This window comes from Rhinolophus ferrumequinum, chromosome 19 (assembly GCF_004115265.2).
Source record: "Rhinolophus ferrumequinum isolate MPI-CBG mRhiFer1 chromosome 19, mRhiFer1_v1.p, whole genome shotgun sequence".
Classification (NCBI taxonomy): Eukaryota; Metazoa; Chordata; class Mammalia; order Chiroptera; family Rhinolophidae; genus Rhinolophus; species Rhinolophus ferrumequinum.
This window is the reverse complement of record NC_046302.1, coordinates 30666425-30691708: the sequence shown is the minus strand read 5'-3', so window position 1 is coordinate 30691708 and position 25284 is coordinate 30666425. Positions and strand designations below refer to the sequence as shown.

At 39.1% G+C, this 25284-nt stretch overlaps 1 protein-coding gene across 3 annotated transcripts in view; it reads right to left on the bottom strand.

Moving 5' to 3' along the window:
• Positions 1-2023: 2023 nt before the first annotated feature.
• The window catches only part of KIAA1328 (KIAA1328 ortholog), a 259083-nt gene continuing 235822 nt past the window's right edge, over positions 2024-25284 (bottom strand). For 2 of the 3 annotated variants that reach the window (XM_033087803.1, XM_033087804.1), the window contains one exon: positions 2024-3337. In XM_033087803.1, the coding sequence (XP_032943694.1) occupies positions 3127-3337 (211 nt within the window). In that variant the 3' untranslated portion in view covers positions 2024-3126. The remainder of the gene's footprint in view (positions 3338-25284) is intronic. The other variant, XM_033087805.1, reaches the window with a different exon arrangement.

Genomic DNA, 25284 nt, shown 5'->3' with positions numbered 1-25284 from the left:
CAAACTGTGCCCCGCTGATCTGATGAGGGATGTTCAAGGGGTAATTCGATATCAAAACCACACGGGGAAAATAGCCATGGAGATCATTTATTAACTTAGAATCTCACACATGTATAAACAGCTTCCTACATTACAAATGATGCGCACTGAGGTGGGGATAGAGCGTCAGCTGGGAGGAGTCAGCCACAGGCTCCGCCTCCCTCACCACTGCGAACTCCATGGGCTCTGCTCCTGTAGGCCGTCCCCTCCCCAGAGGCTCTGCGCAGCACATCTCACATGAGCCACAGTGCCGGAAGCAGGGCCAAGTGAACAGAGAAGTTCTGAAGGAGGTGAGTCCCTTCCTCCCCATGGCATTCGGGGTGCTCTAGATAAGCCCCGTCATGAGGGTCAGGTTTGGAGAAACCCAAGAGTGTCTCCTGGAAGGGTGACTGTTGGCAAAAGTTTCTCCTTGATTAGCCTTGGTTTTCTAAACCAAGCATTTTGGGCCCTACTTAGGGAGCCTCAAGCGACACACTTTGTCCTTTTCCATTTTGCAAACACCGATTGGTTTTTATCTCACAGAATGGTGGGTAGCAGGGTGGGTAATGTCATAGCACTACCTGCGGCACCCCTAATATGTGTCCAGTCTTGCTTTGGGAAAGTGTCTGGAGGTTGGGCAAGCAAATCCCAACCAATCACTGCTGGGAGCACTTCACAGGGAGGAGAGGCAGATTCCTTTGTGCCAGACCCTCTGTCTTGGTAGGTTAGTCTGCAGTTAGGTTAAGCCTTAAGTCTCCAGGCACTAGAACAACATTTTCCTATCTACCTATTTATCTATCTATCCACCTATCTATCTATCAATCTATCTGTCATCTATCTATCTAATCATCTATCTCACACTAAGACACAGATTAAAATGCTAGCAGATACTGTTCAGTTCATAATGAGGACACTAGGTTAGACACAAATTCACATGCTATCGACACCCAGGAAATGCCTACAGGACAAAGGCACATGTGGGGGACGTGGCATATGCAAAGCATGTTGATGGACGCTCTGCAGAAAATCCATTTTTGCTCTTCCAAATTGCTCATTCAGGGGAGGAAAAGAAGCAATTTAACTCCACTCTGTGCCATGTGTCGCCCCCAAATCCTTTAGTTTAGATCCTGTTTATGATTTTTCTAAAGGCAAACAAGCTTCTTAATGAATCATAATTCTCTTCTTGGTCCTTCTGGTGTCCTCTGACTTTGGAGGGCAGTAAGGACACTGGTGCAGGAGAGTGTGGGTCTGGATGAGCCCAGGGAGACGGGAGTAAGGTGGTCACACTTGGAACAATGACAATGTAGTTCTAGAATCCTATTTTACTGAGAAAATGGCCACCTATTTTTGCTACAGCAAAGAAAACGTCATTTTCCATAAGCTTTCTGAAATGGGATGAAACTGATTCAGTTACTGTCTCAGGAGTGAACTTTAAAGGATATTGTAATCTGCAATGATTTTTCAACTTTTCAAGTGGATGACTACAACTAGCTTAGTCCTGACCTTCTATTTACCTCCGATTCAGAATACAGTATCAGTAGGCTCCATTCTTCTCTTCTCCAAAGAACAAAAAGACCCAAGTGAAGAAAGGTTGGGTGGAGGTGACAGGGCTTCAGCCTGAACAGACAGTGAGATCTAGATTTACCCAGACAAGGAAGCTGCTCAACAAGGCTTCTGTAGGCTGAAACAATTCAGTTTGAATAAAGAATTCAGGGAAGCCATGCAGGCTCATGAAGTTCAGGCTGCCCTGGGTGGTCTGTCCTTAGCTACCAACACTGAGCGATGAAGAGTGTTGGTCCCAGTTTAAGCCTGGGGTTGGTGAAAGGGAGAGAGAATAAAAGCAACACCTTCCAGATCTAAAAGTCATGGAGTAATACACATCGGGGGACAAATTTTCTCCTCGCTCCCAATAACTGGGATGTGTTAAAGTCACTGACTCTGGGGTGCATCATATTGCCCATCAGCCTGGGCAGCCATGACAGCCCACTGTGAGCGGAAGGACCCATCTCAAGAGCTCTGCTCAACAGAACAGAGAAAGCATGAGGTCTCAAGTGTACCCCTTCCATAGGCTTCCTCCAGGTGAAAGTGAGGCCCAGTGGGAAATGGGGGGAAAACTCTGCCTGGGATGGTGGAGCATAATCTGTCTTGTACAGTTGGTTCTTTGGGGCCATGCGACAGTAGCCCTGGCCAGAGCTTATACAGGGCCTGGGCAACCCAAGGAAAGCCTATCAGCCTGCGGCAGCTGATGCTACTCTCTCTCCAGTGGCATCTTCCCCAGATACAACCATGGGAAGTTCACAAGGGGGAATAAAATAGGCACTTGAGCCAAGAAAAAATACCGAGAGATTATTCTTATTTATCCTGGGAAATCGGCAGATGGCAGATGGTAGGAGAAGGATTTCAGGCGTTTGCCTCCATCAGTCATGTTCTTGTGTGATTTAATGCTGGTTTCCAGGGGTTGGGTGGGTCCTTCCTTCTAGTCCACTGATTATGGGATGAGCACCTGCCAGGCTGATGACTGCTGAGCCGGACTCACACGTGGCCCTCAGTGTTGCTTGTGATAATCGGGGCACCAACTCCAACTTCAGAATTAAATGGCGACACTTAGATAGACGTAGGCGGTGAAAGAAGAGGGTACAGAGGTAAAAGGGTCTGTCTTTTTGAAATTGCTTATGGTAAAAGGGGCAACTTTTAAATGAGAGGAATCTTTCAGTGGATAGGTTTTCCTTGTGTACAAAGGAAAGCCAATCATTTCTAGCAAAACATTGAGAAGGAAACACTCTTGAAACAAAGCCGAATACACAAGACCTCTGCCATGCAGAAAGTGTCTTATGTTGATTTTCTCTTCTCTGCTTGGCATAGAAAAGACACTGCCCTCCACCCCCAAGCCCCCTTAATGTGTTATCTATTGAGTGGTCTGATCAAAAAATTCCCTGAGTTGTTAGAATGATTTCTATATTCAATACGTAACAGGATGCTAGTGAGATAAGTAGGTCCCTGTGAAAGGAGAGACACAATTATTTGCAATCAAATAATTTAAAATCTTAGATCAGTATATAAAGAAACCCACAAAGTTCTGATGGAAATTTTGCAGCAAGTACTTCGGTGTCAAATGAAAAAGATATCTTCCAGAATTTGATTCTCCTCCAGGTCTTCAGGGGTCCTGCATGCCCCCGTCTTGTTCCGGGTCGACCTGAGAGGACTGCGTCGGGAAGTGCTGTGATTCCAGGTCCCAGCTTCTCTGGGGGGATAGGGTTGAGGTTTGGGAGCAGATTTTGGGCTCAGAGACTGAACCAGATCCAACAGAGACGTCTCATACCTGTAACACACACAACCCAGACAGAAAATGATCAGACCAGAAGAATATTAGAATCCAAGAAGCCCACAGAGATCACATCACAGGCCAGAGGGCCTTCTAGGGGAACTGTAAGCTCTTCTCTTCTGTTGGCTTTCAACTTTTTTTTTTTTTAAAGTTTTAAAAATTTTTATTAAATTTATTGGGATAGCATTAGTTAATAACATTATATAAATTTCAGGTGTACAACTTTACAATACGTCGTCTTGTAGACTCTTGTGTACGCACCGCTGGAAGTCTAGTCTCTCTTTCCCTCTTCCTCCTCCCCTCCATCGCTTTCCCCTTCGGTAACCACATTCCGTTGTCTGCATCTGTGAGTTTTTTTGTTTGTCTTATTTATTCATTTGTTGCTTTTTGTTTTATATCCCACATGAGTGAAATCATAGGTTCTTGTCCTTTTCCACCTGTCTTATTTCACTTAGCATACTACTCTTAAGATCCATCCATGTTGTCGCAAATGTTAATATTTAATCTTTATTTATGGCTGAGTAGTATTCCATTGTATATATTTACCACACCTACTTTATCCAATCATCTACTGAAGGATACTTTAGTTGTTTCTATGTCTTGGCTATAGTGAATAATGCTGCCGTGAACATAGGGGTACATGTATCTTTACGAATAAGTGTTTTCAAAATCTTTGGGTAGATACCCACAAGAAGGATTGCTGGATCATATGGTAGCTCTATTCTTAATTTTTTGAGGAACCTCCATACTGTTTTCCATAGTGGCCGTTCCAATTTACATTCACACTAGCAGTATATGACGGTTCCCTTTTCTCCACAACATCTCTAACACTTGTTATTACTTGTCTTGTTGATAGTAGTCATTCTAAAAGATGTGAGGTGGTATCTCTTCACATCTGTGGTTTTCATTTGCATTTTCCTGATAGCTAGTGATGTTGAGCATTTTTTTATATATCTGTTGGCTATCTGTATGTTTTTCCTGGAAAAGTGTCTATTCAGGTCCTCTGCCCAGTTTTTAATCATATTATTATTTTGTTGTTGTTGTTGGGTTATATGAGTTCTTTATATATTTTGGATATTAGCCTCTTATTGGAAGTATCATTTGCAAATATCTTCTCCCATTCGGTTGGTTGCCTTTTTGTTTTGTTGATGGTTTCTTTTGCTGCATAGAAGCTTTTCAGTTCGTTGTATTCCCATTCAATTATTTTTGCTCTTGCTCTCCTTGCCTTTGGGGCTTGGATGACTATTCTTTATCCTACTAGATATCAACTGGAATATCACTACTTCAGAAAGGTCTTCCTTAACCCCACTATCTAAATTAGATCGACCCAGTTATTTTTCTTCTCATAATCATCTGCTCTTTTACTTCATAACATTCATCACAATTTATAATTATTTATTTGTATGGGTTTATTTCTTTAATATCCTGTATGTGTTTAATATCATTACACTGGAAGCGATATGTGGGCAAGGACTATTGTATCATTAATGTGAAGTACTTAATAAACAATGAATGAAACTACCTTGTTACAATTATTTTCTTAAAAAAATTTAAATTGTTCAAATAATTTAAGAATATGTTTCATTATAAAAATTCAAATACGTAGAATTATACAAAGAAAAATGAGAGTGCTCCCAACACTCCATCCTCTACCCAAATGCAAGTCCCATTATCCTTCCCAGAGGGCATTGTTATCAGTTTAGTATATGCGCTTCCCAATCTTCTTTTTGGTACAATTACATGCATATGTGTACACATACAAATAAACATAGACACACATGTATTTAGAAACTTAAATTGAGCTATGCTTATGTACTGATCTATGATCTGCTTTCTCACTTAACAGAATGTTTTGGAGATTGTTCCACGGTAGTGCATATAGATCTACCTAATTCCTGCGAACTGCGGCAGTGTTCTATTTAACGGATATGCCGTTGCTCTAATTTAAAAGAATCCCCATAGCTTTTATTGTCTTACTCTAGCAAAATTTTGTATTTAGCATTCCTATTCTGTTATCTTAAGGGGGGAAAAATCATTAGTGCTGATTTAAGGACAATTTGCTTGAAAACATTTCCTTTACAGTATGCTTTTTTTCTATTACATTCACAGAGATAATGTCAACATAACTTGCTTCAATGAACAGAAATAAAACGGGAGGACACAGTGAAGGTTTTAAGAAATCTCAGATAAAATAGTTCAAATTAGGTTTGCTTTCACCATGCCATAAACTAGCCAGGTTCAAAAAGACCCAGGATCTATCTTCCTTGCTGAGATATTGAATTCAGATACATATCAGTACTGTGCGATGAGTACTTTTTTCTTACCTTCATGCCAACCAGGCCCTACAGTCTATGAGCTCAGGCATCATTGTGGCTCAGGGACTGGAGAAATTAAGAGTTCCCACAGGTTCTCTTCTGTCTTCTTAATGCTGTTATTTCTACAGAGCCAGTTACACTGAAATTCTGTTGGATCAAACTTTCACTCCTATCTCTATGCCAGCATGTGTGCCAACCCCCAGGTCTACAAAGTCAATATCTATTGTGCCGGGACTTTAAAAGTAGACCCAGTTGATGAAACTGTTACTCTGATAAATCATTATCATTTAAACAAAGCTGTAACTAGACACTTTCAGAAAAGTAGAACAATTCCATGGGCTCAATTCACCTGTATGCGTACTACCGATAGATGACCATCATATTTTGTCTGTTTTAAATGGTATGGCTTTTCAGATACCAGTAACAAATGGTTAGTAACAAAGTGAATAACTACTGAAGAATTTGGGAATCTTCATTTCTGAAGATCGAACTGTCATTCAAGGAGAATAATATTTTAGTCATCCTTACAGTGCTAAGTGTAACTCTACTATGGTTTTTCTGATAATAGCTCCAAATTAATATTTTTAATAAAAATATCACACTCAAAGTATTAGTAAGAGCTCAGTCTCTGAAGGTTGATGCTATATTTAAATTCTGGTTCTGCCAATTTCTAACTATTCTTGGGAAAGTTGCTTAATTTTTCCAAGCTTCAGTTGCTTCGTCTGTAAAATGGGGATTAAAAACAATGTCTGTCTTTCTGAGGAATTATGATAATGTATATAAAGTGTTTAGCACTATGCCTGACATATAATAAGTGTTCAGTAAATGGACGCTATTACTATTATAATTTTTTAAATTGTTAGGAAGTCGGATGTAGGCAGAGAAAAGGAGTTTAGAGAGAAGGATAAGGAAGAACACTGGATAAACGTGCCATTAAAGCTATCATGACAAACTACTACAGGAATGAATTCAGAGTGAAATGATTAAAGACAAATCAAAGGTAGAGCTAACTGAAAGGGACTTGAAAAATCATTTGTGTGGAAAATTTTTCTGCATGGAAAAAAGTGCTATATAACCAGTCAAAAGACAAAATATAACCTGGGAAAAACATTTATGACATATTACAAAAAGGTCTACTTTTTTTTTTTTTAAAGGTCTACTTTTTTTCATATGTAAAGAGCAAGTATAAGTCAAAAATATAAAGACTAACAACTCAGTGGAAAAATGGACAAAGACAGAACAATAGTTTGTAGAAAACACAATTACTCAAATATAAAACTTCACTCATAATAAGAAAAATGTTAATTATAACTGTAAGATACCATTTTCACCTTTCAAATGGGCAATGAACTAAACTTTTAGATTATATTCTTGAAGGTGTAATAAAATTAGCACTTTCAAATATTGTTAAGTGGGAACATAAGTTGTAGAACCTCTGTAGAAGCAAGTTAACACTATCTATCAAAATTTATAGTGAACTTATCTGTGACCCACAATTGCACTTCTAGGGATTTATCCTATAGCTATCCTCACACATGCATAAGTGTCATATATGTTTGACAATCAATTTCGCAAACTTGTTGCAACAATGTTGCTAACCTTTTTTGATATCAGAGCGATTATTCATTATGAATTTGTACCAACTGGACAAACAGTTAACCAAGTTTACTATTTACAAGTGCTGAAAAGGCTGCATGAAAAAGTTAGAGGACCTGAACTTTTCACCAACAATTCATAGCTCTTGCATCACAATAATGCACCAGCTCACACAGCACTGTCTGTGAGGGAGTTTTTAGCCAGTAAACAAATAACCATATTGGAACACCCTCCCTGCTCATCTGATCTGGCCCCCAAAGACTTCTTTTTTACCCGAAGATAAAAGAAATATTGAAAGGAAGACATGTTGATGACATTCAGGACATCAAGGGTAATACGACAGCTCTGATGGCCATTCCAGAAAAAGAGTTCCAAAATTGCTTTGAAAGCCCTGGCGTCGGTGCATAGCTTCCCAAGGGGAGTACTTCGAAGGTTACCATAGTGATATTCAGCAATGAGGCATGTAGCATTTTTAGGATGAGTGTCCCACCTTATATATAGGAATTTTTTTTTTTTTTAAAGATTTTATTGGGGAAGGGGAACAGGACTTTATTGGGGAACAGTGTGTACTTCCAGGCCTGTTTTCCAAGTCAAGTTGTCCTTTCAGTCTTAGTTGTGGAGGGCGCAGCTCAGCTCCAGGTCTAGTTGCCGTTGCTAGTTGCAGGAGGCACAGCCCACGATCCCTTGCGGGAGTCGAACCGGCAACCTTGTGGTTAAGAGGATGCACTCCAACAAACTGAGCCATCCGGGAGCTCAGTGGCAGCTCAGCTCAAGGTGCCGTGTTCAATCTTAGTTGCAGGGGGCGGAGCCCACCATCCCTTGAGGGAGTTGAAGAATCGAACTGGCCACCTTGTGGTTGAGAGCCCACTGGCCCATGTGGGAATCGAACAGGCAGCCTTCGGAGTTAGGAGCTCGGAGCTCTAACCGCCTGAGCCACCGGGCCGGCCCGTATATAGGAATTTTTATTCAACATTGTTTGCAATCACAAAGGACTAGAAGTAACCCAAAGATCCATTCCCTAGTGAACCAGTAAAATGCATTCTGGAACGAGGCAGTTGTACAGTACACACATTCATTTACATAGCCCAGATTTCACCTGTGTAATTACCCCTGAAAGGACACGCAAGACACTGGTAGTGGTGATCTCCAAGGAGGGTACTTGGCCGGCTGGGAGACTAGGCTGTGAGAAAGCCTTACTTTCACTAAATATCCCTATGAACTTGTACTTCTTGATTAAGACAGCGATTATGAAAACAATGTACTTCAGGTCTCTGTCCTCGACAGGTGAATATTTAACCCAACTGGACCTGAAATACCTTCATGGGTTTCTCCTGTAATCTGTGCGGCCTAGCATTTTACCTAGGAAAACAGTATGAAGAAATGATTTAGAGGAAAGCAGGGATACTGCCTTTAATGGAGATTCCTAGATTAGGAATAAATAAAATAAAATCTCCGAGAGCGATGACGTGAGCTCATAATCCTTATCTGTAATTGTAAAATCTTGAGTACTGAAATCTAAAAGTTTTGTCATAACCTTTTTGGCAGCAACATCTGACCTAACCCAAACTTATTTGGTCACAAAATCTGATCTGAGTTGATGAGAGGCGATTGATATTTGTTGCTTATTCCATTGAATGTGAATAACAGTACATTACGCTGTAACCTCATATGGTATCTGCACAATGTTACTTTAAAAAAAAAAGTGTATTCTGAAATACATTTGGCTATAAGAGTTTTGGAGGAGGGACGTGGACCTGTATCATTTTCTCTCTTGGCTATCAGTCCTGAGTTAAGTCTTCACACAAATACATTATCATTAAGAGAATCAGACTTCGGAAAGTTACCCATTCTTCTTCTTCAATACTCACCATTTAAAGTCCATGAGCTATCTACTCTTGGATTTTTAGTGCTGTTGCTTGCGAGTGTGGGTAAAAGACTATCACCATGCAAGCAGTGTACATGAGCTCAGAGATTTTGATATGGAAAGCAAATTTGGGCAAATCTGATAATTTGTATAACTATAAAAATGAAATTATTTAAGAAGAATTTCTTTTCTGTCATTGTAGCAGAAGCTACGCATGGATTTAAAAAAATTTCCACCTCTGCTCCTCATGCCTGCACTTTAGAGTATTGGACAACTTAAGATACCTTAATTATTTTCTAGCATCTTAATCATTTTGTGAAAACATGATGTTAGATAACGGCGATTTAATATAAAATGTTCTCTTTTCTATGTAATTGTGACTTCCTACTAATCATGAATTAAAGCCTAATTTATTACAGCAGGAAGCCAGAACAACAAATGAAATTTATAGATCCCAACGTTGTTTATATTGAGAGAAAAGCACTGTCAGATAGCTTGGAGTCAAAGGATGCTAGCTGCTAGGCTCCAGTAGTCAAAGCAGAACATAATGTAGAAACCAAAACTGAGAGGAAGAAGTGCTTGCCTTGTAGATTATACCAGGTCAGAGTGATGGTAGGTTACCCTGTTTATTAGCATGCACTTTAGAAAGTTCAGGGCACGTATGGATAAGCATTCATTCCCTTTTATGCTACACATTATTGAAAACACATTCTACAACATCAATAATTCATCAGTGTGTTGTTTGAAATTTAAGATTACAAAACTGAACAGTAGTGTTCTGTTTTATGACAGTTTGTACTTTCAAAGAGAAAGACAATATGGATAGATGGCCTTTATAACCTTTATATGAACCTATTAAGGAGAACAACCCAAGAGAAAAGAAACAACTCCTGCCCCCTACACACACACACACACACACACACACAGTCTTTCTCTATGTGTGCGTCACAGGCTGTTCTCTTTAATTTTAAGTGAAACCAGGTGTTTAGGGCTGCTGGAGCAGGGACAGTGAGCTGTGAATTGAGGCGTCCTGCTTGCTCTCAGGGCCACAGTTGAAACTGGGAGACTAGAACTGATTGTGAGCAAGCTGAAACAGGAAATGAAGATACCTTTTTCCAGTTTAAGACAACAATTATACCTTTCCATACTCTTGCCACAAAGGTGATACAGGTTGGCAAAGGGCAAAATCATGAAACAACAGAAACCAGTGGATATATAGTTAAAGGGCTCCCTCACTTTGTTGATATTTATAGGTGGCTCCCAGAAGAGTCATTACTTAAGTAGTTTGTCAGTGCTGTGAACTCTGAGACTCTTTCCCTAATTCTGGATATGGCTGCATGGAGAGGCATATTTGGGTTATTATACGAGTCCCAATGGCCATTGTTTATGACACCTTAAATGAAAACTAGAGATGGGAGAACATCCTGTGTTTTAGGGAGGAGAAAGGCAACAACACTCATTGTGCACCCTGAGGAAGGCAATTGCCCAACTCCCCGGTGAATGTGAAATGGGACACCAATAAACGCAAGCCACGCTGGGTGGCATCACGGCAACCAGGACGTTCTCCCAATCATATGCCTATGACCCAGACCGCAATAACAGACATGATTAGAGTGCACCTAATGTTCCTCCCATGGTACTTTGTTACTGGGGTGGTGGGGGATGAGGGTGGGGATAAGAAACAGTACAGGAAACTCTATCTGATTTACTGTTCCAACTTCATTTAATGGGCTTTACTGATGCTAGGAAAATTAGAACTGTCCTATAGAAAGGGAGAGAGGAAGGGGAGTCAACAGAGGAGAAAACATGCCTAGCCAAACAAAGTGGAAATATTTTGGCTGTTGAAAACATATGGAATGGAAAAAGCAGAAGCTGATGGGGGAAACACCAGAGTTTCAACAGATTATTACCAAGACTGAACCCAATGGGTTTTTTTCCAGTGCTCTGGCAGTAAAAAAAGTCCAGACAGATCAAGTATCTATCCCAGTTTGGAAGAATTTAGAAAACTGGATGACAAGGAAAAGCCCAATGTATCTGATATTGAAATACAAGAGGTGTCAATATGAAAGATGGAACCTGAGGCAGACTGACTGGGAGGCCAGGCCCTCCTGGCCCACCATAGTTGGCACTGGGTCAGCATAGTAATTGAACCTGACATACCCCGTTTGGGTCAAAATCAATGACAAATGGAAGGAAGAAGGTAAAAGAATAAATAAATGGGTTATACCAAGGCGAAAATCCAATATTATTTGGGTGTCTGAAGAGAGGCTCAGAGCAAGACAACAATATTCTTTCTTAGCTCAAACTCCAGGTGGAACCTGGCTTCCAAAGCTGTCTCTGCTTCTGAAAGCCAACAGAGTAGAATGGCGACCAGCAAATGTGAGCAAGTCCTCCAGTAAACGCCTTCGTCTTACATTACTCCTAACCAGGAAGAGGCCATTTAATCATTCCTTCTTCCACAAAGAAATTCATTCTAATTGCAAGATTTAACTTTAATACACATTTTTCTCATCTCAAAGAGATGTAGGAGTCATATTTATATTAAATTTATGTATCAATCTAATAAAGAAAAAAAGAGAAGTTTTACCAAAAACACAATCACCTTGTAGCACTTAAGGTAACTTTTGAGAGAAACATGTACATTCTCATGTCAGCAATCAACCTTGCGAACAGGACAATGTAGGCAATTTTATTTAGTACTCCTAATTCCCACCGACTTCTTTTGAATTTATTCACGGAATGGTTAACACAAAGAAGAGTTTTTGGTTTTAAACTTATAGGTATTTCACAATTTTGGGAAGAAAAAACAAGTCTAAAGAAAGAGAAGTATATAAGAAGTGAAAGAAAAAAGAATTGGAGACAAATATACTAAATACTAAAATATTAACAGTGATATGTACAGTGTACAAGTACATATAGTGGGTGGTAGGATTATAGGTAATTTAAATGTTACCTTAAAAAATATGTATTACCATTGCAATTGTCCCAAATAAGCACAAGTGCTTAAGAGATTGCTGCCAAATCACTGGTATCAGTTTCTTCAAAACAGTTTCTAGGAAACAGATTCTTAAATGGATCCTCCCTGACTGTGCGCTATACATAGTCCTCTAAAAAGGATTACAATTGGTATTATGAGGGGGGAAGCTGGGTGCCCATTTCATAACTAATTAATCGTATTCAGCAGTTTAAACATGACTTTGAAACCATGAACTAAAGGTGGTGGCAAGAAAGTAAATTTGAAATAGTTCATTATAGGTCACACAGGTTTTCATAAATTTTGTAAAGGCTACAAGAGTATAGTTCTTAGAAATTAATGGTAAATAGGTAATAGTATTAAGTTATAGATCTAATTTTGTAATATCTTTGATCTTAAACCTAGTATGAAAAACTTCCACATGTAAGCTTTTCATTTTTTTAAAATTCATTGTACTCAAATATCCAACGTAAATAATAAATTCTGATTTGTTTCCACCAAGTTTGCTATTAACCTACTGCAGACTTTTCCTTGCTCACAGCTTTCACAACATTTCCTCTCTCTTTCAAATAAACAGTTGTATGAAGGAGAAATTTTAACTTTTTTGCCAGCAATGACTGGTTACAAAATGATCCTGGCCCCAGTTGAACTGTTTTTTTGTACCCTGACACTTCAGGGTATCTTGTGTTTTAAGAAATTAATGATAATCTGTCCTACTGAAAAAGTACCAGTAGCCAATATTAACAGAGAAGTTTCTTTCCTCTTTTGAGACTTGAGGCCATATTCACCCATATTGAAAGCTGTGCTAACTGAAAAGATTTCTATTTTTTCCTTTAAATAACAGCTTTTTGCCAACAGGTTTTTTCTGTCTTTGTTTGGAGATCTCAAATGGATCAACTTTCCTTTTTTTCAATCTAAAATGAACGTGACACAGGGATTTACCCTTTATGCAACAACAGGAGCAGAGAGAACACAAAGCTTGTGAAGTCCGCAGGGCGTGAAATTAAAATTTTCACATTGACACAAAAGACTCCACTGAAGTAATGATATAATGCTACGATCCTAGCATGAAACCTGTTTGAATAAAATTCAATGCCATGTGACCTAAAGTTTGTACATCTCTAGAAACATTTTGCTGTTCACAAAAATATTTATACCCATAGGGAGAAAATAAAAGAATTGGGGGAAGCTGTGGTGAAGCATAAAGTTACAGAAGGGGGATAGTTCTGGAAAAGCTCCAGCGCTCCAGGACGAGGGTCAAAGGGAAACCGCAATCCTAGCTGAGGGTGGCTGACCTACGAGCGTCACAGCAACCCACTGCCCCTAGCTCTCCTGTTGTCCATAGAGGTCACGGTTCCTAGGGGTTTCAGAGCCAGTCCCAATGTTAGTTCTGCTGCTAACTAGCTTGTTTCTTTGTAAATCAGTGCTTTGTGTTACAGTTATGATCCACCTCTGAGATGAAGCAACTCCTCAGCTTTCACCAGCATCTAGTTCTTCTTCCACAGTCCATTTCTTTCCAAAGCCCAGAAGACAGGAGTTGGATGTGGGGTGTATCAACTGGTCTACAGAAGAGTTTGAGGACCAACACGTTCCTTAGTCATGAGCTGCGGTAGTGAGAACAGTAGACACGGACAGAGTGAAGGGTCACTGACAGCGGACTCGCCTCTGAGCTACCTGGCACATACTTCCAACTACCCATGCAGGAAGGTACCACTTCATTAATAGAGAGCATTTAGAAGCATCCTCATGAGAATCCACACAGAATGCCATTTGTAGGAAATAGTCCATTCTGCACCTGGCAGGGCAGGTGTCCCAAGATGAGACACTTCCAGCCTCATCAAGTTGTACCGCGTGCCAAGTACGTGACCATGGTGACGCCCACTGGGCAGATTTCTCCCAGAGCGTAGGGAAGAGACAGCCCTTGATAAGAAAGAAGCTTCACATCCCTTCCCTCAGACTGGCATGGTGTCCCAGCTCTGGCTTCCATCCTGGCTCTTCAAGTGCTTCAGCAGGGTAACTCAGAGCCCCAGAAAGAAGAAAATTCCCAGAGTACAATTCCTGGCATCCTTTTATTTCTTTAATGCACAACACTGAAAAAATAATCCCACTGGCTAAGCATGCCTTTTATCTTCCCTTTCATATATATATAATTTAATATGAACATTAATCCAGAATAGTTTTAAACTGTCAAAAGGTGGAAAGGATGAATTGTTCACATACGCTAAGAAACACAACTGTATACATGGCTTTTAAAGACATACAATTGTATACAGGTTTGTCTGCTTTCTACCTCCCTGTCCTGGTATTGGGCTGGAGAGTTTCTGGCTCTAACATGGCTCAGGTTTTCAAGTAGTCCATGTCCTGTGACAGGGAAGCTTGTAGCAGGGTCCCTATTTTAATAGAAATCCCAACCCACCTCAGAATCTCCCAGCTCTCCCAAAGGAAGAAACAGCCTCTCATGTATAACAGTAATCACTCTTCCCTTGCCTGTTAAGAGGCTTATACTCCAACCAAGCTAGTCATTTTATAAGCATTTAGGGATGAGTGCCAAGCAACAACATGATGAGCTTTCCATCTCAGTACCAGTCATACTTCAGAATGCACCCACGACACAAAGAAAATCAATGAGAGTCTTGATAAGTAAACAGGTAACACATTGGCCAATTGCTCTGGAGCTTCAAGATCGACTTGGAATCTTTCTTTCATGGGTAATTTTAGGAACTGTACATCAAGTGCCTCATTCACATTCTCTAAAAGGGCAGCGCAAAGATATTTTGGTGAGAATATGGACCCAGAAGTCTTAGGTTAATGAAAATATAAATATCCCCGTATTTCATTTTACTGTTTACAAAGAACTTTCATATATATGTCTCTTAATTTTTGTGGTTAAACTCATAAAACGTTACAGATAATACAAAATGGTAGAATAAACTTCAAACAAGAGGTAGAGAAAAGGGAGAATGAAAGCAAAAAAAAGGGCTGTAATATCTATTTTGAGGGGCATGTCTCATTAATATGAAAAAGTTTATTGGAAAATATGAAAAGTGTTAAGTATATTAGAAGTGGTATATTTGCACACACACACCCATTTAAATACAGAAACAGTCTACAGAAATGTCCACCAGCTAAGCTGCAGCTACATTAGTCAAAGACCATTAACTACCTTATTCTCCATCTTCTCCATTGTAAGAATTCTTGCTGATAGAGTCTCTGACTGACTCAGTGGCATTCCTGACCCCATCAGGCACAATCCCGACCATTCCCCACAAGGCCAAGTGTGTAGCCTACACTAATACACAGTCATCTTTTTCAAGGCGGCTAATGATCTCAATTTGGACTTCAAGGATGCTATCTTTTTTCTGTCTTTCTCCTGGTATCCTCCCTCAAGAGCTAATGTTTTCCAGACACAATTCCATTTAAACGTTAAAAAAGTAAAACAGTCTTCAGTAAACACATGTTCACAGCATAATCTCAGGAAATTTAAATTGCACCTGGTCCCCTATCAAGTGGGAAGGTCAGAGATTCCCACAGAATTGTTCTGGGCCATTCTGTGAATTATGTGCTGCCACGTTTGCTTATTTACTTGATGTTTCTAAACTATTGCCCAGAACAAAAATCCAAAGATTTTGAAGAGAACTTTAAACTACAAGTGTCATTCTGAAACTAATTATTTTTGAAAATGTTCCTTTCTTCATTATTTTATTCCCAAAATGGATAAATCACTCTGCAATCAAGAGACAGAGGTACATGTTTTCATTCTGACTTTTATCTCTAAACAAAGGGTAAGGTTGAGACAGACTGGATAGAAGTGGGAAAACAGGTTCCATGTGGTCAAGGGGCTTAGTCTAGTTTCTGCTATTAGGTTGGTGCAAAAGTAATTGCGGTTTTCGCAATTATTTTTAACCTTTTAAACTGCTATTACTTTTGCACTAACCTAAAAGTAAGTGGTAGAGGCAGGTACTGATGAATCCAGGTCTTTGGACTTTAATTCTAATGCCCTCTCCTCTGAGCCATGCCTGTCTGCAGATAAGGATTTTACCTTGAGAAAATCTGCAGATAAGGATTTTACCTTGAGAAAACCAAAACAACAAACTCCCACGGGCCAAAGCAGAGGTTTAGAAGAAGATCTATGATAAAGCTGAACATAAGATAAGGAACAGCTAAGGGAAGACAATTGTAGACCTTGTCTAAGCAATCAAATCCCAATGCAGAGAACCTGCTGAAACTGCTCACAATTGCGAATCTGCGCCATATCCAGAGTGAAAACCTTCTGGAAGCCTAGACATTGTACAACTCTCATAGAATGGGAAAACCAAAGAGATGAACATGCAAGAAGTTCTGGGAATTAAGAGAAGCAGAGACGTATCAGCGGGTAGGAACCAGGGTTCTTTTGCAGATGTGGAGAACACATGAAGAAAAATAATTGTATACAGGAACGCTACGAAAAGGAAACATTCACTTTGGAATTATTCACTCATCCAACAAATATGTGTTGTCTGTTATGACCTAGGCCCTGCTCTAGCAGAGCGATATAGCAATGAATATAACAGAAAAAATCCTTGCCCTCTCGGAGTTTCTGTTCTATGTGGCACAAGAGGGGTAGAGGCAGACGACAAATAAAACACATCAGATTGATAAGTGGGGTTCTTCAAGAGCTTCTTAATCATTTTTTCGTGCAGGCTAAGTGATGTAGTCTGCCAATCCCTTGGGGAGAGAATGACAATCACGAGGGAAAATTGCCAATGGAAAGGAGAGGCCCTGGGGTTGGGTGGGGGCAGAAAGAAGAAAGGGAGAATGTGCTGGGGTAAGGTAGTGAGACAGATGTGCAGCTCCAGAGCGGGGGCTTCCCAATGTGTGTCTTTAGATCAAGTACATCACAATCAACTGGGAAAATAAAAAATAGACACCACTGGGGCCCATTTCTGGCAATTCTGATTTAATTAACCTGGGGTGAGGACTGGAAATGAGTACTTTTACAAAGATTTCCAAGTGATTCCAATGTGCAGACAGACTTTAGAACCACCGCTCTGAAGGGAATTAGAAGCCGTTCGGAATTTTCACAAAGGGCTAATATGATGAAGAAATCCATTATCAGTAACTTCCGTGAGCTCTTCCGTGACCCGAGAAACAGAAGTCCTAGGAACACAACATTAAATCCTAACTCGATCACTAGCCAAGAACTTGACTCCTCACCCTCCTCTATTTAGAAGGAAAATAAACAGAGGAGACATCTCAAGACATTAGAAAAATTTGCCGACACTGCATGGAAAATCCTTTGAAGGCCGGGGTCATGAACATTCGCTTCTGTCACATCTCTGCAGGTCACTGTGACTCGCTGCCTTTGGCAGTGGGGCCAGTGTCATTGTCATGAACCGTCCTAGATGCCCAAATGAGTTTTGCTGCCCAGAGCACAGAAAGAAGCTAACGCTGAATGTCCACTATGGACAGCCTGCACTGAGTTATAGGCTTTGCATATCTAGTCACATCTAATCTGAGCAAATGTGTGGTTATTAATATTCTTACTTTCACACGAGGAATCAGGCTTAGAGAGGCAGAGTAACAGGAATGTCTGCAAGGTGAATATTAAAGAATACAACCCTATTGCCTATTTCTGAAATGAACCTAACCCCACTCCTAACCTTTTGTCAGCGAACACACATAGAGTTTGGAATTACAGTAGCGAGGTCTGAAGCTCTGTTCCTTATTGCTTGTTGGGAAGTTTGACAATGACAACTACTATCTGGCCACCTACCAGGGCTGGGCTCAATACTTTATGTAAACTATCTTGCTTAAACATCATGACAAGCCTCTAAAGGAGATATTATTATTCCCACTTTATAGATTAAATTAAATGATTTGTTCAAAACCACATAGCAAGCATTCAAACCTAGGCCTATAAACCTAGGGGTTATAATTATTACACCTGGGCTCTTAACTGTTCTGTAATTGCCTTTTTGAGCGTTACTTTCTCATGATGGTGAGGATTATGTTAGGTAACATATATAAAAGAGTTTTTATAAGATCGTTTAGTGCCTAGAACAATAAGTGACACTCAGCAATGTTTCTTACCATAGATGTTAAGAGAATTTGATGACCTTGGACCAAAGGAACAACCTTAAATCATCAGTTCATGAGGCTAAAACCTGTGAAATGATAGCAGGAACTGGAGATACTGAACAGATGTCACTAATTACAGCGTTTTCCAGAGTTCAGTGCCCTGGAGAAGGCACACCAAGGAAACGTAGTCCCCATCTACTGCTGGCTCCACAAAAAAATAACATAGTCATGTTATATGCTCCAAGCGTGAACTTAGATTTCAACTACTTGGAACTACAGAGTATAAAAACTTGAAATGGGTTTACCTCCCATTAAATACACATGTGTATTTTCTTTTAAAATACTGCTTTTAAAATTAAGTAATACATCATTGTTGTAGAGCATTTGAAAAATACAGAAAAGTGTGAACAATAAAATAGCTCTTCTAATCCCTTCACTTAGAACTTAGAAAGATTTCCTAAAGGTAAGGACTAGCATATCTAAGTGACTAGTACATATAAGCTGATGTATATTTCCCCAATACAGTATATTCTTTCTTAGGTAAGAATGTCTTGACAAACTTTCTTAGGCTGAATTCATTTATTGGAATTATGCTATGTCTTTATTATTTCTACTTAGCCTATTTGTTTCTGTTTTCTTAACTTACACACTATAAATAGTGTGTACAAGAGAAATGGATGATTACATTAATGGCTTTTAACAGTGGGAATTATAGTAACAGCTCAACATCATGGCTTAATTAAAAGCAACATCTTTTCATCAAACACATAATAATTTCCATGCATTCAACTGCTCTTGGTAGAGCTGCACTGCTGGCCGGGAATTCCAAATTATTAACCCAACTTAAACAAAAACACTTTTGAATGGTGGGTTTTTCATTCTCCTGATTAAAGATGGAAGGCAGAGAAGCATATTTATAACTTCATATTTTCTTTTACATATTCAACACATTCTTTTCTGAAGTTTTCAGATTATTCCTTTTTTATTGTTATCATTTTATGTGAATCATTTCAGTAGGTTTTGTTTTCATTTGGTTATTTACAATATACTCAAAATGGAAAAGTTATATAGTAATGCTACTTTGACTGTGTGTGCAAACTGTTACTCTGAGAGCAGATAAAGGTAAAACGATAGTTCTGGACCGAATAGCCCACATTTTAGAAAGTCATTTGAAAAATCTGAGAAGAGATTGTATTTAATATTTTGAAACTGAGTTTTAAGGGTCGTAAAAAAGACTTACAATGATATGTAATTTGTATGAACATATATTACAAATGGATACGGCTGAACATGTGATACAGTTCCTGATATGTAACAGACATTCAATGAATAGGCAGTACCTTAGATAAGGTCAACATTCGTATGCTCTATTACATAGAGGCAGTGAGGTCTGCTATTGAAACCTACCACATAAACCCAAGGAGTGCCTGTGGGCTCTGGTTTGAGGTTTGAGATTTTAGTGTAGTTCCCATCTCTCCACCTTTGAGAGGATTGTACATTATTATTTCTTTTGTTAGGCACATGAGGGAATTTGGTTGAGAACTTAAAATATTTGTATAAATGTATAGGTAAGAAAAAGTCTGATTCAAAAAAAAATTTTTTTGTCACTGTTAGGTTTCTGGGCACAAGTGCAAGAGAGCATTGCAATTTGGTCATGGTGTGTAGCGAAACTGTGACCCCTCCCCTTCTCTGTATGACTAAGTTTCTTCCTATCAAGCTACAAAAACAAATTCCAACTCTGATTCCTACCCTAAACCAGAATTTTACCAGCTTAGTGTTGATCCTCAGAACCAAATCCAAGTTTCAGGCGGTGTGAAAGAATAAAAGAAACACTGAAATTTGGGATTGGAAGAGCTAAATTCAAGGCCTCTTTTCTGCTTCCTTATTGCGTGACCTTGGGCAGTCACTCAGTTGCTCTCAGGTCTCATTTCCTCACTGTAAAATAAGATAATACTACTACTTACCTCACAGGGTTTCAGTGCAATTTGAATGAGACAATTCATGCTAAAAGCATTCCGTTAACTCTAAGCTACTCTAAGCCAAAAACTGTGAACAGGTAATTATAACTTTCAGGATTATATATTTATTACTAGTATAAAAGAAATATGTTTTTTTGTGTAGGTTTTGAATCCCCTGGCAGCTGTCAATCCACAATTTTGTTGCTCGAGATAAAACAGATCATTATGAGTTATTTACATGATTGTGCCTTCTCTGAAATTTAAATAGTTACTGGCAATGTGATGTAGGAAACTAACCAATGCTTGAACCAGCCATGGGCTAAAGCCTAGGTTTATAACCCACAGCGAATGGAGAGAGACAAATGCAGAAATGTTTGTCCCATTTCATGGCACAGCAAAGGACCAAGACACCAGCAGTTGTTCTAGCACTTTAAACGTTATACCAGTGTCACTGGGGTCGGAAGCAACTGGACATTCATGTCAAGTTAGTTAAGGTGAAAATAAAGATAGAAAATACTGTCCTTAAAAAAAATAAGCATTGTATGTATGTGTGTGTATATATATATATATATATATATATATACACACACACACATATATATATATAAAATAAGGTATACAGCATGATATTTTGATATACATTTACAGTGAAATGTTTACTGCAGTTAAACTCATTAACCTATCCATCCTGCCGTACAGTTACAATTTGTTTTTGTGGTGAGAACCCTTGATATCTCTTCTCTTAGCAAATTTACATTTAATATAGTATTAACTATAATCATCACACTGTACATTAGGTTTCTAAAACTTATTCATCCTCTATAACTGCAACTTTATACCCTTTGACCAACATCTACTTATTTCCTCCACCTTTCCACTCCTGGTAACCACTGTTCTACTTTCTGCTGCTACGATTCGGCCTTTTAAATTCCACATATAAGTGAGATCATGTATTTCTCTTTCTGTGTCTAGCTTATTTCACTTAGCATAATGTTCTTTAGGTCCATCTACAATGTCACAAACAACAGAACCTTCCCTTTTTAAGGCTGAATGAATATTCCATAGTTGATGGACACTTAGGTTGTTTCTATATTTTGCCTATTGTGAATAAGGCTGTAGTGAACATGGGAGTGCACATATCTCTTTGCAGTACTGATTTCATTTCCTTTGGGTATACCCAGAAGAAGGATTACAGAATCATATGGTAGTTCCATTTTTACTTCTTTGAGGAACCCCCATACTGTTTCCCATAAAAGCTGTACCAATTTACATTCCCACTAATAGTATACAAGGGTTACCTTTTCTCCACACACTTGCCAATAATTGTTATCTTTTATCTTTTTGATAATAGCCATTCTAATAGTGGTGAGGTGATTGCATATCTCATTGTGGTTTGGATTTGCATTTCCCTGATGATTAGTGATGTTGAGCATCTTTTCATATACCCGTTGCCAATTTTTATGTCTTCTTTGACAAAGGTTAACATCTATTCATGATAAAAACACTCAACAAAATATGTATAGAAAAAAATTTCCTCAATACGATAATGGCCATGTATAAAATGCCAACAGTTAATTATAATCAATTAGGAAAAACTGAAAGCTTTTCCTCTAAGATCCAGTATGAAGCAAAGATACCAACTCTCACCAATTCTATGCAACAAAGTACTGAAAGTGCAGCAAGAGCAACGAGGCAAGAAAAAAATTAAAGGCATCTAAATAGTTAAGGAAGAAGTAATATTATCTCTACAAATAGCAAGATTCCAGAAAACCCTTAAGACTCCACAAAAAACTATTAGAACTAATAAATGAATTCAGTGAAGTTGCAGAATACAAAATCAACATACAAAAGTCAGTTGCATCTCTTTATACCAACAGTGATCTATATGAAAAGAAAATCAAGAAAAGACTCCTATATTATGATAGCATCAAAAAGAATAAAATACTTGGGGGCCGGCCCGGTGGCTCAGGCGGTTAGAGCTCCATGCTCCTAACTCCGAAGGCTGCCGGTTCGATTCCCACATGGGCCAGTGGGCTCTCAACCACAAGGTTGCCAATTCAATTCCTCAAGTCCCGCAAGGGATGGTGGGCTCTGCCCCCTGCAACTAAGATCGAACACGGCACCTTGAGCTGAGCTGCTGCTGAGCTCCCGGAAGGCTTAGTTGGTTGGAGCACGTCCTCTCAACCACAAGGTTGCCAGTTCAACTCCCGCAAGGGATGGTGGGCTGTGCCCCCTGCAACTAGCAACGGCAACTGGACCTGGAGCTGAGCTGCGCCCGACACAACTAAGACTGAAAGGACCACAACTTGAAGCTGAACGGCACCCTCCACAACTAAGATTGAAAGGAAAAAACAGGCCTGGAAGTACACACTGTTCCCCAATAAAGTCCTGTTCCCCTTCCCCAATAAAAACAAAACAAAACAAAACAAAAACAAAAACAAAAAAACTAAAAAAAAAAGAATAAAATACTTGGGAATAAATTTAATCAGGGAGGTGAAAGATTTGTACACAGAAAACTATAAAACACTGATGTCAAGAATTGAAGAGAACACAAATAAATGGAACGATATCTTGTGTTCATGCATTGGAAGTCTTATTAGGTTGGTGCAAAAGTAATTGCTGTTTTTGCAATTTTTTTTAACCTTTTAAACCACAGTTACTTTTGCACCAACCTAATAATATTGTTAAAATGTCCACACTACCCAAAGTGATATACAGATTCAGCACAATCCTTGTCAAAATTCCAATGGCATTTTTCACAGATACAGGAAAAAAAAAATCTTAAAATTCATATGGAATAGCCAAATCAATATTGAGAAAGAATAAAATTGGAGATATCACCCTTCCTGATTTCAAATTATATTACAAAGCTCTATGTAATCAAGCAGTACGGTACCGGCACAAAAACAGACCAATGGAACACAGGAGAGAGCCCGGAAATAAACCCATGCATAAATGGTCAACTAATTTTTGACAAGGACACCAAGAATAAACAGTGGGGGAAGTGTAGTCTCTTGAATAAATGGTGGTGAGAAAACTGGACAGCCACATGCAAAAGAATTAAATTGGATCCTTATCTTACACTATACCCAAAAAATCAACTCAAAACGGACTTAAAGACTTAAATGTAAGGCCTGAAATTGTAAAACTCCTGGAGGAAAACATAGGAAAAAAGCTTGACATTTGCCTTTGATATGATGTTTTGTTTTTTTGGATTTGACACCAAAAGCTCAGGCAACAAAAGCAAAAATAAACAAGGGAGATTACACCAAACTAAAAAGATACGGCACAGCAACGGAAACAATCAACAAAATGAAAATGCGAACTATGGATGGTAGGAAATATTTGCAAACTATATATTTGATAAGGGGTTAATAAACTATATAAGGAAATCTTACACCTCAACAGCAAAAAATCAAACAGCCTGATTAAAAAATGGACAAAGGACCTGAATAAAGATTTTTTTCAAAGAAGACAGAAAAATAGTGTCTTCAAGACAGAAGTTCTAGATTGTAGGGTGTTTGGATCCTTCAGCCTGAATACCGTAGGTGGAGTGTAGTCCCAGGTTTCCAATACTTCTCAGCCGGGTCCCTCAATCTCAACTGCAACGGGCACAGGGTATCCACAGCCGCCTTCGTGTCAGCTGTGTGCAAACAGTTGCCTGGGAGCATGACGGTGCACAGGTAATTACACTATAAAAAGTGAGGTAGTCAGCAAGGTGCAAACTTACAGAAAAAATTTCAAAGCACATTAAGCATATGGTTTGACAGCAAAGGACCAAGGTCTTAAAAAAAGGAACAAATTAAGCTATTTTTTAAAAGCCCCCAAATAAGCAATTAAGTTCTTCAAAGGACGTACTCAAATATTTTTCAACCTCTCTCTATAAAAAACAAGCTCCACAAAATCATCTCCCCAACATACCTCAAAAACAAACAAAACAAAATAAAACAAAAACGTTTAGCTCTGTGCTATGGTAAAAAACTAATCTTTCTGAAGAAAAGCAGGTGAGCAGTACTTCCTAGAAATAAGCTAACTGTAGCTCCAGTTCCAAAAATTCACTAATCAGGCATGGTTTGGTGAGATTTGCCTTTCCTGTGTCACATCACACACACACACACACACACACACACACACACACACACGCAGGGCAAAAATACCAGCCTTAACTCGCACGAGTCAGGGAAGAACAGAGAAAAGAGGCCTCAGTAACGTTTCTTCAGGGACTGAGAATACAACCCTGTTGCTGCACGCCTGGTATTTATTTGCCTCTATCAGTTTGGAACAATCATCACTGAGTTGTCACATGACTGAGAGAGAAACTCCACCAAGTATTTTAATAAGTGACAAGATTTCTGTTTCAATGAAGAATCTCAGAAGAGACTGTCTTCATTTTAAATATAAAATGTATCTGATCTACATACCTGAATAGAAAAAGACTCCAACATACAAAGGATATACAGCTGTAATGGACTCTTTTTCCCAGTCAAATACGAAATAAAAGATTTAAGCTACATCAATGCAAATATCTGCCTGTTGCAAGTATACTTTTGATTAAATTGGCATACATCAAGTACAATTAGAAAGGTTATTTATAACGAAGAAACACGTAATTCTGCATCTTAATGGGGATGACAATTACAGTGGATGGTTGCTAGTTAACATTACTTCTTTTGCTTTGGGGCCCAGATATTTGCTGTATGATCTTTATTGCTGGCAACGGACACACCTAATTCTGGAAGGCACAAAAGGGTTAATTATCAGCAACATTTGTGCTCAAAACGAATTCACTGGTAGCCTGCCCAGGTTTGGCTTCACATTGGAGAAGAGGATCAAGTAGAATCACTAAACTCTGACTCAGTACCATGACAGCAAAAGTACTGAACTTTCTGAGTAAAGGCGCACCTACCCAGTAGGTGTTCAGAATGACAGGGAGAAAAGTTCCCTCTAGTCCTCTCTCCAGGTGGAGTGGTTTGTGGCGTGTTGCCTGTTCCAGTCAAAAAGAAATGCATGGCACTGTTTAGTTCAGTGGCACCACCCTCCTGTGCCAAGATGAGCAGCGTGCGACAGCTTGGGGTGTACGATCAATGCTGGAGGCCAGAAGTGAAATGGAGAGAAAGAAGCATTGCAGCTCTCAGCACAGAAAACTCCAAAGCCCCCCTTTTTGCTTGTGCTATAAATCA